The sequence below is a fragment of the Cyrtonyx montezumae genome, unplaced genomic scaffold (assembly GCF_038088225.1).
Source record: "Cyrtonyx montezumae isolate F1298 unplaced genomic scaffold, pur_monq_1.0 scaffold_18, whole genome shotgun sequence".
NCBI lineage: Eukaryota > Metazoa > Chordata > Aves > Galliformes > Odontophoridae > Cyrtonyx > Cyrtonyx montezumae.
The window spans coordinates 14,182,462-14,200,164 of record NW_027071914.1 but is presented as its reverse complement, the minus strand read 5'-3'; the positions used below and the strand labels follow the sequence as shown (position 1 = coordinate 14,200,164).

The 17,703-nt window shown below is 37.4% G+C and overlaps 1 protein-coding gene across 1 annotated transcript in view; it reads left to right on the top strand.

Annotated features, from left to right (window-relative positions):
- The first annotated feature begins 4,690 nt into the window (after positions 1-4,690).
- SPOCK1 (SPARC (osteonectin), cwcv and kazal like domains proteoglycan 1) overlaps positions 4,691-17,703 on the top strand; it is a 174,991-nt gene continuing 161,978 nt past the window's right edge. The window contains exons 1-3 of the mRNA XM_065735074.1: positions 4,691-4,757; positions 5,171-5,253; positions 12,272-12,317. Of these exons, the coding sequence (XP_065591146.1) occupies positions 4,691-4,757; positions 5,171-5,253; positions 12,272-12,317 (196 nt within the window). The remainder of the gene's footprint in view (positions 4,758-5,170; positions 5,254-12,271; positions 12,318-17,703) is intronic.

Below are 17,703 nucleotides of genomic sequence, written 5' to 3'. Positions count from 1 at the left end.
GCAGTGTGAAATATTGTTTATGAAGAGCATTTAATCATACAAGTCATAGAATCCCTGAGCTGGAAGGGGCCCTCAGGTACCATTGATTCCAACTCCTGGCTCTGCACAGGACCATCCAAAATTCAAACCCTATGCCTGAGAGCATTGTCCATAAGCTCCTCGACCTCCAGCTGTTTGGGGCACGAACACAGCCCTGGGCATTCCGTTCCAGTGCTCAACCACCCTCTGATGAAGAACCTTTTTGCTAATACTCAAACTGAAGACATGCATTCATTAATTCAGTCACTAAAGACAGAAAAAACCAGATATTTTTTAGTTTCAGAACTGGGTAGATCAGCTGTGGAATATCTGCCTCAATACTTCCTGTTGTACAGTGCATGAAACCAGGAAAGAGGTCAGTTTAAAATGAGCATGGTGTTTAATAGAAAAGAGAAGAATAAAAGAATTTTTATTTAAAAAAAATATTTTTAAAAGTGATTAATGTTGGGATTTACTTCATAAATACATACACGGAAATATATGTATGTCTGTCTGTTGCATCATGGGGTTTTCAATTGGAGTATGTTTCTTGAGATCCTCAGTACATTTACTTATTAATTCTGTGGCTGCTCTTTGAGATATATATCTCCTCTGTTTGCACATCTCTAAGGTTTGTAGATTAGTTGCACAGCACATTAGAACTATTCTTCCAGTTGGTAGAATTATACAAGTAGCTGTACTTAGACCTCGGGTGTAAAATTATAGCTGATAGAAATTCAAATGTTCTGCTGTGTCTTAATAAGTCTTAAAGATCTTCAGTACCCTTCAGATGTTTCTAAATGCTGCATTTTCAGGTACTGTTCTTTATCAGAATGCCTACTCGGTTTGCTTTTGACACATTTCATGATTTAATGCCTTTCAGAGTTAGCAACAGTAATGCCTAGAGATTGGAAATATACTTCTGTTTACAGCAGAACAGTTCAAAAAACCTTTTTTGATATCTGGAAGCTGCATATTCTCTTGAGCCATGGCTGCTTGGTTAGGAGGTTCCTGAGATTGCAAAATGATGTTTTGCTACCTCTTACTTTCTCATGTCATTGTTCATTCCACACCATGCCACAGCATGTATTGACCTTTTATCACTGAAGCACAGATGTGCATGTTCTGGCAAGTTCAAGAGTGTGTTATATCTCCCTACAGGAAACTCTTGCAGATGTCTTTACTTGGTCCAAGAAGCATGCTAGGTCAAAAAAGGAAATCTTACTTAGTTTTCTTAATTTTGCCAAAAGATCTTCACTTGACCGTTGCTTTGTCATCATGCTCAGAGCTATGGAAACTTAACACAATATATATTTCATGTATTTACTTTGCCCTTTTCTCAGCAGCTCTAAACATGTGCCAATTCTTGACTATGTTTGTTCACACTGAATATTGCGGCATGAAATTTCTTACGTAAACAGTTGAAAACTTTAAATGATGAACTGAGAGCCCCTGAAAGCATAAATAAAATGGTCAAAAGTTTCTGCAGTCATATGACACGTGTATTCTGTTTGAATCTTTCTGTTCATTCTTGCTTGTCATTATTGTGAAGTAAAATGGAAGTAGGATCTGAGCATAGCTGTCGTAATGTATGGAGTTTTGTGGGGAAAGTAGTATTGGTGTGAACTCTGTGGGCTTATCTCAGAGTGAAAGGTGAGAACATATCATGACATTAAATTCTTGAAAGACACCAGGCTGATTGCAGTGATTAAATACAGTAAAGTCCTCATCTAATGATGATGTTCTCATTGGTTTGGACTCTTGCTAGCAAACAGAAGTGTGCAAATTAAGCTACTAGATCATACATGTCATTGCAAGTGCAAGTGCAACTCTAACTTTTGCAGCTCAAAATGTTAAAGATGGATTGTAATTTGCCTTTGGACAATTTTCTGCGGACTTCTTAGAAAGAACTATGCATAGATTGGGCGGGCAGTCAGGTGCTGTCATCTTTGGCTAAAATAAAGTAGGATCAGTCCATGTGGAACACGGACAGTGCTAGCATTTAAATGATGCTGAAGCCATCGCTGCAGTTTAGCTATCTTTTTCCAGAGCCAGAATATTTTGCTTCTTACGTCTTCTTTCTTCCAACTCTTTTTAAATGATTATTTGAGCTACATCTTTTCAAGTACTATTCCAACAAAGACATTCTCACCAAGATATTACCGCTTCAAGTAGATGGTGATTAGCAATCATTTTATGAAAGGTAACATTTTGTTGTTGTTACTTTTCCACTGAGTCAATAAATTAGTTTCTTAGTATGCAGGATGACATGTCTCACTTCATTGGTGTAATGAATTAATGAATTATAGGCTGTAAAATATTACATTATTGCACCTCTTATGATATTTTAGGAAATAGGTAGATGTAACACAAGTGCATCCTTAACGAAATAGAGGCAGCAGGGACTTCTGCTGAATCAGTCAGATCCAACTCCTACAGGAGACTTCATCACATGAAAAGAGCTGGAAAGAGAAGTTTCCTTTAAGCTTGCTGTCAGATTTGCATAGTGATTTGTTTTGTTTTTGTAGAATGGATAAAATCCCAGAGACAATTAACAAAACCGTATCATGAACTGGAACGGAAGGCACACATTTGTAATGGCTCATGGGGTTTCTGGTCTTAAAATGTCCACAAATGCCTCACACAGTCAGTAACTGGTGGACCGTAACTGCTTTTTCCTGATCCAAATATAAGAAATTTCAAACACTGATGAAAAGCTGAGCTGCAAAGTTGCCCTTTTCAACAACAGTGTGAATAGTTTGATTTCATCTCTTGCAAAGAGCTTCAAAAGCACTCGGAACTAGATTTTGCTTGGGGCTACGGAGGGAATAAAAACAAATGCATATGTGCTTCCAGAGACAGTTCATTGCTCATAATACGATATAACTCATACGTTCTCCTGATAGTCATTAGTTACACATTTAAAGAAGCAATTTTAAAGAGTAAGGACATAATAACTCATTTAACTATCTCTTTATATCTCAGAAAATTGTATCACTGAGTAGCAAAGTTGGACGAGTAGATTTTGTTCAACTGTTCTGTTCCCTGCTATGTTTTAGCCACTGAGATTTGTACATCTGCGTGGAATATAATTACAATTTTATTCATAACTTTTATGACTTTGATTTCAGATTATCTCTTTATCACATACTGAGTTTATTCCTATAATAGGACATCGAAATAAAAAATAAAATCACATGACTCAACAGATCTCTGAAGACTTTGTAAAATAAAACAAAGATTAAATGTATTTAATCATTATGCAAATTGCTAATCACTGTAAAGCAGCGAATACCACTGTGAAAGAAGCAATGGTGTTAGGATTTCTTTATCAGAATGTTATTATCCAGATACTAACCCCAAATACTCAGCTAAAAAAGGCCCAGTGAATCTGCCAGAAACAGCTTCTGTAAATGTACTCTCAAAGCAGCACAGATACTGAAAGTGAAGTAACATTGCCAATGGCTTTATAACCTTCAAGCTTAATGTGCTTGGTTTGCAAGCTGCCTGAAAACAATTGCTTTCTAAGTATGTAATTTGAGTCTTTGAATGAAAATCCAGATGCAGAGAGTAGCTTTCCTTCTAAATGTATGTTTTAAATATTACACCCATTGAGGGTATGATTTATTAACAGTACCTTTATGTGGAGGATCAGTAGGGAATCATTCTTAAATTGTATTCACAGTGATAGCTCAAGGTAGAGCACAGTGGTTTTGATTAGTGGAAAGCACACAAATGAGAAGGTGAGAAAATAATGCTGGGGTCAGGATTTTGACTTGTATAAGTCATTGAAGATCTATACTGACTTCACACAGTGGGCAGTTGTAGTTTTTGTGTGTACTTGCTGGAACCTTACGAGGATTGCTAGATTCAGTGACTTTGCATGTCTTCCCCATTGTTGATTTATGCACAAATCAGAAATGAAGCTGCTTTAAGGAGTTTCACCTGGAAGGAAGAGAAATATACTTTTGTAGTCTGTGGCTCTGCTTCTTGCTTCCTGCTGAGCTGGGTGCTGCTGTCTGTGGAAGTGGGAGTTAATGACTCCGGGCCTTTTTCTGTGCGTGCTCTCTGCTGAAGCAGCTGCGCAGTTTAAGTGGTTCTTCACAGGTCAAACTGTGAGGACCTGCACAGATCTCATGGCAAAGAGGATGTGTGCATTTTCTAAGAAGTAAAAACTTCATTGTCTTGGCTGTGTTCTCTCTGTCCTCTGAAAAGTGTAACTTCATTGACGTATGTTCCGTGGCAGACTTGTTTTCTAACTACGTTACCCAAATTCCAGGGCAGATAATACAAGTGCTACACAGCGTTTTAACAGAAGGACCTCTCAAGTTTACTTCGCTGGCATATGTCCTCTGGCCTCCTGTGAGTGCACTCAGCTTTTCCACCCTATAGCGCTGGATCTCCTGATGGAAATTCTGTTGGTGATGAGCCCACAGAACGCTGCCCTGCTTTGGATCTCCTGCTGCCTTGGCAGCCTGTGTTATGTCACTCCTCCTAGTCCCAGAATTTTGATGCTGGCCTCTTCGTTTTACTTGCCCGTTGTTTACCACCTACACACTCCCTCCCACACACTCCTGTTTCTGAGTAAGTGATTTTAAATGTAGGTTACTCTGTAGCAGTGGGAGCCCTGGCGGATGCTCAGAAGCTGAATCAAACGTGTTTGCTGTCAGAGATGGATATGGAGTTGCAGTTAAATAGAGATTTGTACACAGATGCAGTAGGCATCAGGGAGCAACCGAGTAAGCTCTCCAGTACGTGGAACCAAATGTTGGAAGGAATAAAGCCTTACTAATTTATGGAGTCAGTTTCTATTGAGCTTTCCCACTGATTGCCAGAGGATCTGATTGCCTGAGGAAATTGTTTCAGTTGAGATGCTAAATCATCGCTACATGACCTCTTACCCTCAGGCCCTGTTAGAAGTCAGGCCATCTTCCCTCCAGCCCTAGTTCCTCCCTCCCCACGCTGTCCCTGCAGGAGCCCTTCACTAAGGTCAGGGAAAGGGAACTTAGAGCTGGAGAAAAATGCATCAAACTGCAGTGCCTCTAAGATGGCCCTGTGTGGCTGAGGCACTATATGTAGGGGATATCCATCTTGGGGGATATCTATTGTGAATTTGCAACACAAAGAGCAAATAAACGTTGTCTTTTTCTAGTGGTCTTGGAGTTGTATCTGTGGCAGTGCCGGGGATCGGTGAGGACTCCTGAGTTTTGTCTTTACAGCTTAGAGAATAAGCTGGTATGTCTGTGGGACATACTGAAGTGTGAGAAGCTCGATGAAAGTCAGGTTGCTAAAAATTATTTAACTTTAGGCAGGGAAAAGGGGCTTTTTAGCACATGCTAATGAGTGGAAGAGTTCAGGCAGAAGTGAAAATGTATTTCTAAAGTTAGGCTATTAAGAGGACCAGCAAAGAATAATCAAGCCAAGACAATGTTTTCAGTTTTCAGTATTTCAGTACAAGTTGGAGGAGACAGTTGGGTGATTGTTCCAGCCACCCAAATCCATCAGCTGTGAGTGCTGGCACAGTGCTGTGCTAAAGCAGCGATATAGCTTCTGGCTCACAGCTGGCCCTCATTCATCCTGCTTGAAGCACAAGCTGAGTAGATGAGCATCTGTTTGCCCTTGTCATTGTAGACATACCCTTTGGCTTCATTCTTATGGATAAACAAAAGCGATTTTATTTTTATTTATTTATTTTTTTTAATAAAGGAAATCTTTTTAATTCTTACTGTAGTTGTCCTTTAAGACAAAGAAACAAAAGAAAAAAGGGTAAGAAAATAAAACAGAAGAGCAGCTGGAAGATTTCTACATAAAAGGCCACATGGTGGAATTCGAACAAATGAGAATGATTGTTCATGCTGACATCAACTTAATGGCAGCTTATTTTTCTTATTTTATGCAATGGCAACATCAACTTTGTTTTTCAATTATTTTCAACTTCTTTAATTTCTGAAATTTTGGCCTATGAAAACTGCTGGCAGCGTCTTACAGTAGAATCAGAGTGGCAGATCCTGTTTCTGATACAGCGTACAAAATATATATATATATAGTTATAGTTATAGTTCCAGTAAACAAGACAAATGTAATGTTCTGGGTCATATTAACCAGAAGAAATTCTGCATATTACCGATAGATTAACAAAAAGAATGTGTGTTGAGAATGAAAACTATGACATTGTAATACCTGGTCAAGGACCTTTTCTATGCTAAGTATTTATTTGGATATATGTTTATATATTTCATGTGTTTATTAATAAATCAATAGTAATGTATTTAGCATTATGTATGAGTTCAGTGTGATCCACATAAGCCAGCCTTGCTTTCTTGCTAAACCATATTATTACATTTTTGTTGATGACTTAGCTACAGTATTTTATAAATGTTCTGACATCCTCAGGCCTTTCACATTGTGTGTTAAGGTATCCAGGCACAATCTGGAAAAATTTCTTTCATTTTCACCAGTTTTCCTAGCGTGCTTAGGATCCTGGAATCAGTTCTTGACGCTAATGCAGACTCTGGACACTAGCTGCTGTTGGGAAATCTTTATTCACGGATGTATTGGGTGGGTCAGATATTTTATCTTTCCCTTAAATAAATTAACAAATAACGTGTAATATGCTGACAGAAACTAGTTGCCTGAAACAGGCAATAGGCCTTGGGGAGATGTTTATGATACAGACTGGATTGACTTAGCAAGCAGCAGCTGGTGCTTTCACTCTTCTCAGTGTTGGAATGATCTTCTGTACCGCAAGGTAGAGAGGCAGAAAATGCAGCTGCATCTTTCTGGAGCTAATTTTAAAAAAGTAATGAGCTGGTAATTACCACTTTTCCCAGCTGGTCTTTATGAGGGTAAAAGGTTTAATCATAGATTGAGGATGGAAGAGGAAAATACTAAGCAGGCTGCAAAGCAGTGTTAATAAATGTCCCTTCTGGAAGTACTTAGAAATGTAAGCTCTTGTTGGCTGGGAGGAGCTGGAAATGTAGATTCTCTACAAGGTTATCTAGCAGAACTTGGGGTTGTGTCCTTTTCTGTGTTGGGTTTCTCAGGCAGGATCCATGATGGCAGTTTCATGTTGACTGGTTCCTTCAGGTCAGGGTGATCTCCCTAGGCCTTGAGTAAGCAAACTGAACCCACCTCACTCTGAAAGATGCCAAGTGAAGGGGATTTGCTGTGGAGGTTTTTCAGCTGGCATCTCATTTCTACTTGATTTGTAAATATAAGTTTAAGTAAAGCAGTAAAATATAAATATTTATGTACCCATTTAGCTAATGTTGGCTTCTATTTATAAACAAGAACATCTTGCAAGTGGTTCTTTAAGACAAGTGAATAAAGTATAGAGAGCCTCCACGTTAAATTGACCGTGCTTTGTGAACTCATCCAAAATATCAAGTGTTTGACCAATCAAGTGGGTTTGGTGGGAATAACACTGGAAATACTTAATGTCAGGGAAAACTAGAAACCAAAAAAGGAATTACTTTGTTGTTGATTGTCTGTTTTTTTCTGTTATTGGGCTGAAATGGAGGGTAATAGGAGAGAATAGCGATTGTTAATGTACTGGTGTTACAGTCCATTTCTATTTGTCAACTTTTCTAAATGACTTTTAAGACATTCTATCACGTAGGTCTGTTTCAAGGTTTGATTTTGCCAGTGAAAGCTATGGGCTGTTTGGTAGATGGCCTGTGACATGGTTTTTTCTGACAATTTTTGCAATTTGTCTACATAGATGATAGGATCAATAGCAGATGATTTCCATACCACTTTTTTTTTTTTCCTTTTTTATCAATGGGGTGCATTAATTTTGTCTCATATGTTTGGTCTTTTTTGATGTGACTTCATTATATATTTTCTGACTGAAAATAATTACGTCAGTATAGAGGAGACAGAGCTATCTTAAATTCAGCCACTTTACAAATGTAACTGGCACCTTAAGGCTGAATTCACCTGTATTTTCTGTGTCCTTGGATGAAATCTTCTTAAATGTATGTATAAATCTCTGATGATGTCTTTGGGATATTGTATAAAGCAATGAGGCCTGACAGCATGAAAGTTTTTGTGAGCATTAAACTAGCACTTTTTAATACATCCTTTGCATGCTTAGTTAAACATGTGATGATTCTCTTGATTTACTTTTTTGATGGCACATCAGATGAAGTTTGATGGATTTGATATCTTAAGTATTGAGTAAAAGAATATTTTGGTCTTAGGAAACATAATTTATTGCACACAGTGAAATGGTTTTAAATGGCTCAAAAACTTGTTTCATCTCATTTTTTGATTGCACAGATCAAAATAGCAATAGTGTAATAAAGAACCGAGATCTGAATCTATTGATGTTTGTTTTCTTATAATCATAGAAAATGAATAATTCATAACATATTTCTTAGTTAAATTTCCTTAGAGTCAAATCTTGAAATAGGGTTCCATAGTGCTAACTGGTAGAAAAGACAGCTTCTGTCCCGAGTTTTGTGATGGAAATGAGATCAGGGAATGTCTAAAACTGGCAAGCAACCAATGAGTTATTGTCTGTGTGGGGAATCAACTCAGGTTGTCTGCGTTCCTGCCTCGGGTCAGTGTCAGTCCTAAGCAGTCAGTAGACCAGTAAACTTCTTCCAAAGAAGCAGAAAGGCCAAAGGCCTCATCCTGCACATGGTGGGAATGAAACAAAACTCAACGTTTCCTCAAGAATTGATGGTCTAGACTAGTTTGACAAAAAGTGATGCTATGCTGAATATTGATCTCTGATGTGAGACTGGGGCCATTAGGGACACTGGGCTTGCAACAAAGCTCCTTCACTGTACCCTTCAATATGTTCGTGCTCTGTGAGAGGGACAAGAAAAATCTAGAGTTTGCAGTTCACATTTATTTTCAGGTGTGTACAGCGGTCATGCTAATATATCACATTACTGTAAAGCTGGGTAGAGCTAACGCAGTCAGATCCAGACTGGGCTTACAATACCCATTCGTCTCTTCTCATGCATGAATTTAGGTGTGCAGAGTTTCTTCAGCTAATTAAAGGATTTATTAGTCCTATACAGTCACTGAACCATAAGCAAAACCCTCAAAGTGTGAATTCTGTGCAAGGAGAGAGGTATTTTTGAATATTTGTTCATCAGAAATACTTGACAGTTACTTGTATTGAAATTGATCCGTGCCTACTTGTCTTTCCTTCCAAGTCCATCATAACAGTCAATTACAGGAAAAAAAAATACTCTGGTATAACAGGTATGTAATGGATGAGTATGAGGAAAAACAGCTCCTAGTGCTTTTGTCAGCCGAAGGGAAAGGAAAGCTCCTTTCTTTCAATTTCACATTTTAAAGGGCGCTCAGGATAAAATTAGCGAATGTCGTGTCTTTAAATTGTTTAATTTCTTTCTTTTTTCTCTCATTTGTAATGCTTGCGTATTCAGGAAGTTGAGGTAGGTTTCCGCTTTTAACTTGTAAATGTCAGTAAAATATAATACTCATTATGGTATTCTTGGTTTTAACTCTTATTGTCAACTATTAGTAGTTCTGAGTAGAGCATGTTAATACATGTTAGTTATTAACATATTAATATCAAACTTTTCTCATAATGGCGTTTCATTGAATAGGAATGTTAAAATCTTTAATAAAGTTACTTGCATTTATTACTTTTTATATTTTATAGCATACGTATTTAGAGTACCATATATATTGCCATACTAGGGTACTTTTCTTCTGTTGGAGAAGTTACAGTGAAATGATGATATCCATTTGGGGATGTAACATTTTCTTCTGCTAACGAAAGTCAGTTCTAGTTAAAGTGGAAATTCCAGCAGGGTCCTAGCAGAAAGCTCCATCTATTTTTGAAGTCAAAACTTCAGGTTGTCTTCAAATGAGGTGGATATGTTCTGCTCGTTCCTATCTACAGGGTGAATTTCACCTTTACAGTGCAATGACCATTCAGTTACATTTCTCACTGATATCAGTGCTGAACTGAAACTCTAGTGCCATATTTTCTGTTTTCTAGCTGGCATAAATTGTTTTAAAGTGCTATTGACCAGTATGCTTTAATGTATGAATAGTCATTATTTACTCCTTTAAATACTGAGTTTTCTATGTGTAAAATTTCAAAGATATTTTTTCTGTTCTACGCTTCAGTTTTGTGGATTTTTTTCCCTATTCTTTTCTCATGTATTTCCCTGCATTTAAATCCTGGAGCTAACAGACATATTCCAAAACAAAGATAGCTTTAATTTTAAAAACAGAGTGCAGAAGGAGAAAAGGAGAAGAATTAGGGTTACAGAAGAGAGAGGTGCTTTGTAGATTTTTTTTTGTTTTGTTTTTTGAGCAAGGTGCTTTTTCTGCAAAATGCTCCTTTGACACTGAAAGTGAGATGAACTTCCTTTCCAATCCTTATTTCAAAACTGGCTCCATATGCCAACAGTATAAGAAATCTTTCTTGGGTTTTGAATTATTTAACAGCTTCTGATGCTGAAAACCAAGCAGCAAAGCAACACCTAGAAGAGAAATTGTAAACAGGGAATTAATAAATAATCATGTTTCAAAAATATAAAACAAACAAACAAAAAAAAACCATAGCCTTATTCAGAATAGCTATTAATGCTTGGTGAATTTAGCAGCACATCATAACCAATTACAAAGCCTTGTATCGCAATGAGTGGCGAAAAATAATCTTTATTGTTACTGTGTAATATCACAGTCCATGAAGTCAACACAGACAGACAGATTGAGCATAAACATAATCTGAGAAAGGAGATTCATTTCCTTGTGTTAATCATGCAGAATTGCAGCCAGTCCCCTCATTACAGGTGACATTTCCCACCCTTGCCTGCCCCCAAAAGAGCAGGACAACAGTCTGCAGTTCTCCACGCTGTGTTTCTGCTTCCCAGCCCAGCCACTGCCCTCCCCAGGCACTTTGTTTGGCAAAATATATTTAATAATATATTCTGTATAATATATATTACGAAATGCACTTTGGAAGGCACAGTGTTCAGTGAGGGCATCCTGCTTTTCTTGCTGCAGCTCTGTGGGCTGTTCTGAACCCAGAAAGCAAGATGAAGTGACTTTAAAGTCTCCAAAATGTTCCAAGCTGTGTTTATAGGATAGCAAGGGGACACGTGAAATTCAGTTAACTGGAGAGAAATGGTAAGCAAAGCCCTATGGAAGAAATAATTTTGGTATCTTACTCACTCTGATGGGTTTTCAGTTACCCTCTTGGCAGGAAGAAGAAATCAAAATGTCTTTCTAATTGATAAAGACATCTCTTCAGTGGCAGCCCTCAAGATATGATTGTAGAGCATTGGAAATATTAAAAAGGAAATAAAGATTAATATGCAGAAAAATATAACATCAGTATAGAAATATTTGAAGTGTGGAAGCATGGAATACATTATTCTGTTGTTATCACTTCCTCTTACTGGGGACACTAGTGAGATATACAGGATATGCTGAGTATTCTGAGTAAAGTGAATATTGCAGTTGGGCTTGAGTCCCAGTTCTTCAGAGGTGGGGTTGATGGTACTCTGAAGCGAGTGAAACTGCTTTCAGGTAAATATTTGCTAAGTACCTAGAGTGCAAATTAATCAGGCACACAGGAGGGTCTATAGAAAGGCTGGAAGAAAAACCCTTGTTTGCAACGATAACCATTTGGCCAGTTGCCCTGGGAGTTCCTGCCTTCTTGGTTTTACAGTACAGTCTGAATTATGTAAAACAAAACCCTAGGACTCATTGTGCAATCACATCTTTACGTCTGATTTAAGGAGTTCTAAAAGATAAAATTTATGAAAGCATTCACTGCAAATGTTCCTAGATGTTATTATCATTAAAGTGTAGTGCTTCTGATATTATGGCTGTAGATCTCAACATTCACAATGGTGAGATTTACATCTGTCCAAATGAATGTGTGCGTTTCAGAATCATCTTTGCTGGTCTTTTACAGCACTATCGTGGCATGCATCGTGTCACATTATCTTTATTATCAGAAGTTGTAGGCTGATAGGAAATAACATAGAGTTGCCAGAAAGTACTTAATAAAGGGCATATTTTGAAAAATAGTTTGAACATTTGATGTACTGAACGCAGGGATTTTTTTGTCCTTCAATTTGTAGCTTGCATTTACTGCTCTTTAGAGCACAACCTGTTGATAGTTTCATCTGATTTGGGCTGACTACATTAGAATCAAAAGATGAACTGATTCTTTTGTAGTTTGGTTATGTAAAACTGAAAAACTTGCTTATTTTCCCTGATTTTCCATCTTTTTTTCCTCCCTATTTAGGATGATTATGTCAGAAACTGGAATCCGAACAAGCCTTTTGATCAAGGTAAAGTCAATTTTTTTTATATCCCTATATACTTTATGCTTTTCTTCTTCCATCTGTCCCATGCACGAAGAGCTGTATTCATACTTGCATCTCACTCCCAATTTAGTCACAGCTTGAGGTGTTTTATATGTAAGGGTTTGACTCATCTCTGTATTTTTTAGCTGTGTTTTTTGATCCACGTTCATTCCAGCTTATTTTCAATGATATATATATATATACTTAGGTTCTCTGTGACCATGAATCTCACTCTAAAATGCAATTTGAAACCGGTGTCCTCACATAACTTTACTTTCATGTTAAAAACTTGTTAAACAAATGTCATAAATGTAATTACTGCATTTCCTAACGCTCAGGAGGCCAATTCTTTGAAGCCAGCTGTAATGTGTGAATTGTAGAGCTGATTTTTCAAAAGAGAAGAATACTGTGTTGTCAGTATCTGCCAATTCAGAGTCTGTCAGTGCCATTTCATGCTGCCTTTGCCTTGGTGAGTTCATAACTTACAGCAGTTCTTCAGCAGTTTCCAAGTTAGTCAACAAAGGATGGGGAAAAGATATTAAAAATCAATGTAATTGCTGTGTCCAGAGTAGCATTGCAACAGCAGCCATGCCAGGAAGAAGAACTTTAACTTGCCCTTTAAATATTTCAGGTGACTTCTTGCTTACTGTTCTTTACAGACATGGTAAAAGATGTTCGTTCTAAATATCATAGATCAGTATCACTGGAAATGCTGATAGTCCTGATGTTGCTAGACATGGTGGATTGCATTGGATTGTTGGTGTCACATTGGTGTAGAAAATCAAGAACAACTGAAAACAGACAACAGCAAAACAAACACTAGGCACAAAGAGATCCCAGCAGATCATCTTCTTATTGCTGGATACAGAAGTTGTGCAAGCTAATAACATGCAATAATTCTGTCCTTTTAGTCAGCATTTTAACTTGGCTATTTGTTATGGATGTCACTCTGATAATTGGGTTTCTTTAACACTGGTTACAGTTCTGTACTGGAGCCACCTCAGTCAGAGTAATCTGAAACTTTGTGAGTTGTATATTTCATTACTTCTTAGGGCTTTCTAGAGAGCTGTCTTTTGGGTTTTTGTTTGTTTTTCAGGACAAATGTTAACATTTGCAGTTTTTTTTGGTCTACTACAACCAATTAACACCTATGTGATTTATAGAAGATGGCAACACGATATATAAAGTGCAGATTCATTAGATTCTGTATTTGCCTTTTGACAGTTGTTCATTTTTTCTGTTAGTAATGTTCAGTGAAGTTTGTATAATGTGGTTGAGTGCTTGAGAACACATAGGGTATGAGCATATTATAGCTGGATGAACACAGGGAGATGGTAGACCTTTTCCAGTCCCTAAGGTGTTTTTAGGATCCTGGTTTTCTTTAGATAGCTTTTGTGCAGTACTGAACATCATGCCTCTGAAGAATCCAGTGTCCTAGAATTTTCTTCAGAATATTACTCTATTATTCTTTCCATCTACTAGAGCTCTGGAATTCATAGTGTTATTTTGCTGTTTTATTTTTATTTTTAGCAGATGTTATCCTAAAGCCATTTCAAAACCAATGATAATATATACAGCAACTGCAATACAAATGAATTTCAGTCATGTAGATCCTTTACATAGCCCTCTCTCTTGGATACTGCTTTCAAAGTTGTGTGGCATTTAAACGGAGTACAAGGCTGCTATATATATCTTCAAATTTCTTTGTATATATAGTTGCTGTACTTTTATATTCAGGGCAGATATTCCTGCAAGCAAACTGCTTTGGCAAATTATTGAGCAGGCAAGTAGTTTTGTGTTCAAAAATAAAAACTGAAAGAAAAGCTATGGGATAAAAGGAAAAAAAAGAAAAGAAGAGTAAAAGCATCTTAGAACCCCATGAAAGAATGGAAGGAAATTGCAAATCAGCAAAACAGAGCCACAAGTCGTCGTGTTAAAACAATTTTTTACATCTCTGAAAATTAAAAGTATGCGGTGTAACTTGTAAATGATACCACAAATGATATGAGAAAGTGAACCACATAAGAAAGAAAAGGAACGAATGAATGAAGGTGTAACTAAATAAATGGTAGACCACTGCAGCAGATGAAACCATAATGCTTTCTTTATTTGCTTTCAATTTGAGCATCAGCAGTCATTTGTATTACAAACTAGACATAAAATGGAGCAGCTTTGTCAACTGGACTTGAATCTCTAAAATTGTTGAAATGCTTATGAAGGAAATATCCATTGGAGGCTCTGAGGACACATAGTTAGGTTAAAAATTAACTTTACATATATTTCTGTATTTCATTGCCCAGCGTGTACTATGTGTAGCTCCCAGGAATATTACTGGGGACATGTATATATTAGAGCTGAAGAGCACTGATTCTCTGTCTTCACAGAAATGGAGCTTCAATTTCAAAGGAAGGGGAAGATAATGTTTTTGTCAAGGTATATATCCACAGAGAGATTTTCAAAGGCATTAGAGGGATTTAGGATTACAAATCCTATTGACTTTGAATAGAACTTATGCTCCCACCACCTTCAGAGTTCTTATGACCTTCTGTATTCCCAAGAGGTAAAAAACAAAAAGGTAAATCCTGGCAAAATATTGCAAAGAGAGTTTGAACTGACATGCTCTAAAACAGTCTTGTTCATTGTGTTACTGAGATTTCTGACTCTGGGCAGAAACACAAATCATTTTAGAGTCTAAAATCACACACGGATACCTTGAAGCGATACAAACAGTTGTACATCTGATAAAGATTCCTGTCTCTTTGTAAAGAAAAGGATCATTACTCTTTCAGTATAAAATCTCTCCTAGACTATGGATAGCCTGTCTTCAGAAGGCAGAGAGCAGACAAGGCAGTGCTGTTTGAACATGATACTCTGCCCTGCACAGGTATTCCTGCACTGTTTTTGTCTCATTTAAATCTTACAAACAGATTTGATTTGGCCAATAGATCATTGTTTTTGACAGAAAGGCCACCACTTCTCTTGACCCTGGTAATATTCACCCTGGTAAGAATGTTAAGATAGCCAGTCATACCTTTCTAGGGATTCTAGAAATCTCTCTAGATCCAAGGTGGATCCAGATGCTGACAAGACTAATCCTCAATGTATGTATCAGTATAGGGATATGTGGATATACTACATATGTATAGACAGCATAGCATTCAAATAAGAAGTGCTGAGACAAATAATTTTCTGTACTTAGTCTTTTCTTCTCCATCCTCCCTGTGTCAGGCATTAATACCACCTATGTTCTTCTGAGATTTTGGAGATAGAAAACTTGTTTGGTTTTTTTTGGTTTTTTTTTTGCATCTTCTTTGGGGTTCTTTTATCCAGATATTGTGTGCAGATCTCATGGTATGGAGTTCTAGCTTGCTTCTCCATATTCAGCAGCAGCTCTCTGTTCCTCACAGTTGTTTTTGAGAGATATTCAAAAGGCAAAATATAAGCTCCCAACAGAAAAGTTCTTCTTAGAATAATTGGAAACAGAAAAAAAGCTACGAGTGCTGCCTCGCTGGACTAAAGCTAACTTATGTCAATGCTCTCTCTTCTAGACCTCCTCTAGGACAGGTCTACAGTAGTTTCACATTGAAAAGACATTTCTAGTTTCTAAACTCATGTCTTAAAATCATGTGGAAACCAGAACGTGGAATCGCCATGAATGCTGTAGGTGGTGAGAACCTGTTGGAAGTGATCTCCTAAAGGCAGCCAGGGGATTCAAAATATGTTGGACAGCTTTAGAAATGAGCTATAGACAGAAGTCTTGAAAGTCAGGAGAATTGTATTTCTAGGCTGGTACTTCATTATCATGTTTTGAAGGTGCGCTAGCTGAGACTAACCAATGCTATATTCCTTTCTAAAATTAAAAGCTTTCTTTATTCAGCAGATTGAAGTACTTAATTATGCATTTAAAAACAATACTCTGCAATCTAGCTCTCCTCTTCTGCTTATAACACAGAGAGATGTCTGTGTGTCAAGGAAAAAAATACCTTGTTTTGGAAGAAAACACACATGGTCATGGTTTTCACTGAAACAAGCCCTAGGGAGTTGCATGAGTTATCTTCGCATAACATGCCTGTTCAAGGGAATTCAACTTCAGTTCTTCAGCTGCACGTAGACAGTACCTGAGTAATCAGAATTTATTTTTAGCCTTGCTACTAGCTTGGATTTGTATTCATCTTGAAACCTGGAGAAACCTATACAAAGGTGAGCATCTTACTGACCAAGCCAAGTTAACAAGGCGTTTGGGCTGCAGAAGAAAGAAGAGCATATAGCCTGAAAATGATTGGTAGTCATTAATATTGAACTCACTTCCATCAAAGTTGCAGAAGTCAGAAAGCATGAGAGTGGAAGGGGCAGGTTAGTCATGATTTGTAAAATATGAATCAAAGGAGTGTATGGGGATTTTTTGGTGGATGGTTCTTTTTTTATGTTTATTTTTTTAATTTTTGACAAGGTCATTTCAGAGTTCTTAAGCAGCTTGACAGCTGACTTGACATACTTTCCTAGTCTCCATTGATTTCAAGGGAAGAAAAGATAAGAGTCAGGGAAAAAGTTTAGCATAGCATTCTCAAGTCAGAGGTTTTGGTACAGTAATGAAATGTCTGGTGTTCTTCACCTGGACAGACTCATCACAAAATTAATCCATTCAGACTTCATGTGTTGTTATAACTGTTAACAATTTAAAACCTTTACTTAAACGTTTCTGCTAAAAGCCACCTCTCAAGAGATGTATTAAATGCTTTGATAGATAACTAAATGTTATTAATTTTTGTCTTTCACATTTTCATTGTGACACTGTCAGGGAATTGCGGTGTACTGAATGGGCCAGATTCCTACTCTTAACCCTGCCTCTTTCACTGTGATAAAGAGATTGTCTAAAGCATAGTGCCATTTTACCCCTCACTAGTGACAGAAACCCCAATGTTCTGAGCTGCCTGACTTCCCAGGAGAAGAAGCCCCTCATCAGAAATAGTCAGAACATTCCCCTGTGTTTCCCAGACTGTCAGTATTTTCACTCTGTCATCCCAGTCCTTTTCCCTGACATCAGAGAAGCCTGAGGAGCCTTTCCTCTTATTCTCAGGGTTTTCATTTTGGACATTGTCCATCCGGGGTGAAAAACAATTAAAAAATCCCTATTCTGCCATACTGTAAGAATCCTGACCTGCCTCACAAGGACTTACCTGTGACTGACTTGTCTGACTTTGATGTCAGACATGCAGATGTAGACTTGACTATCTTTAATAACTTCAAGCACAAAGTCTTATCACTTCAAAAAGAATTCCATTTTTGAGCACTAATGAAACTACACTGGTGAAATACCCTCACTTTCAAAGTGGAAACACTACTTTTCAATGGATTGTGGCCTCCAGTGTAG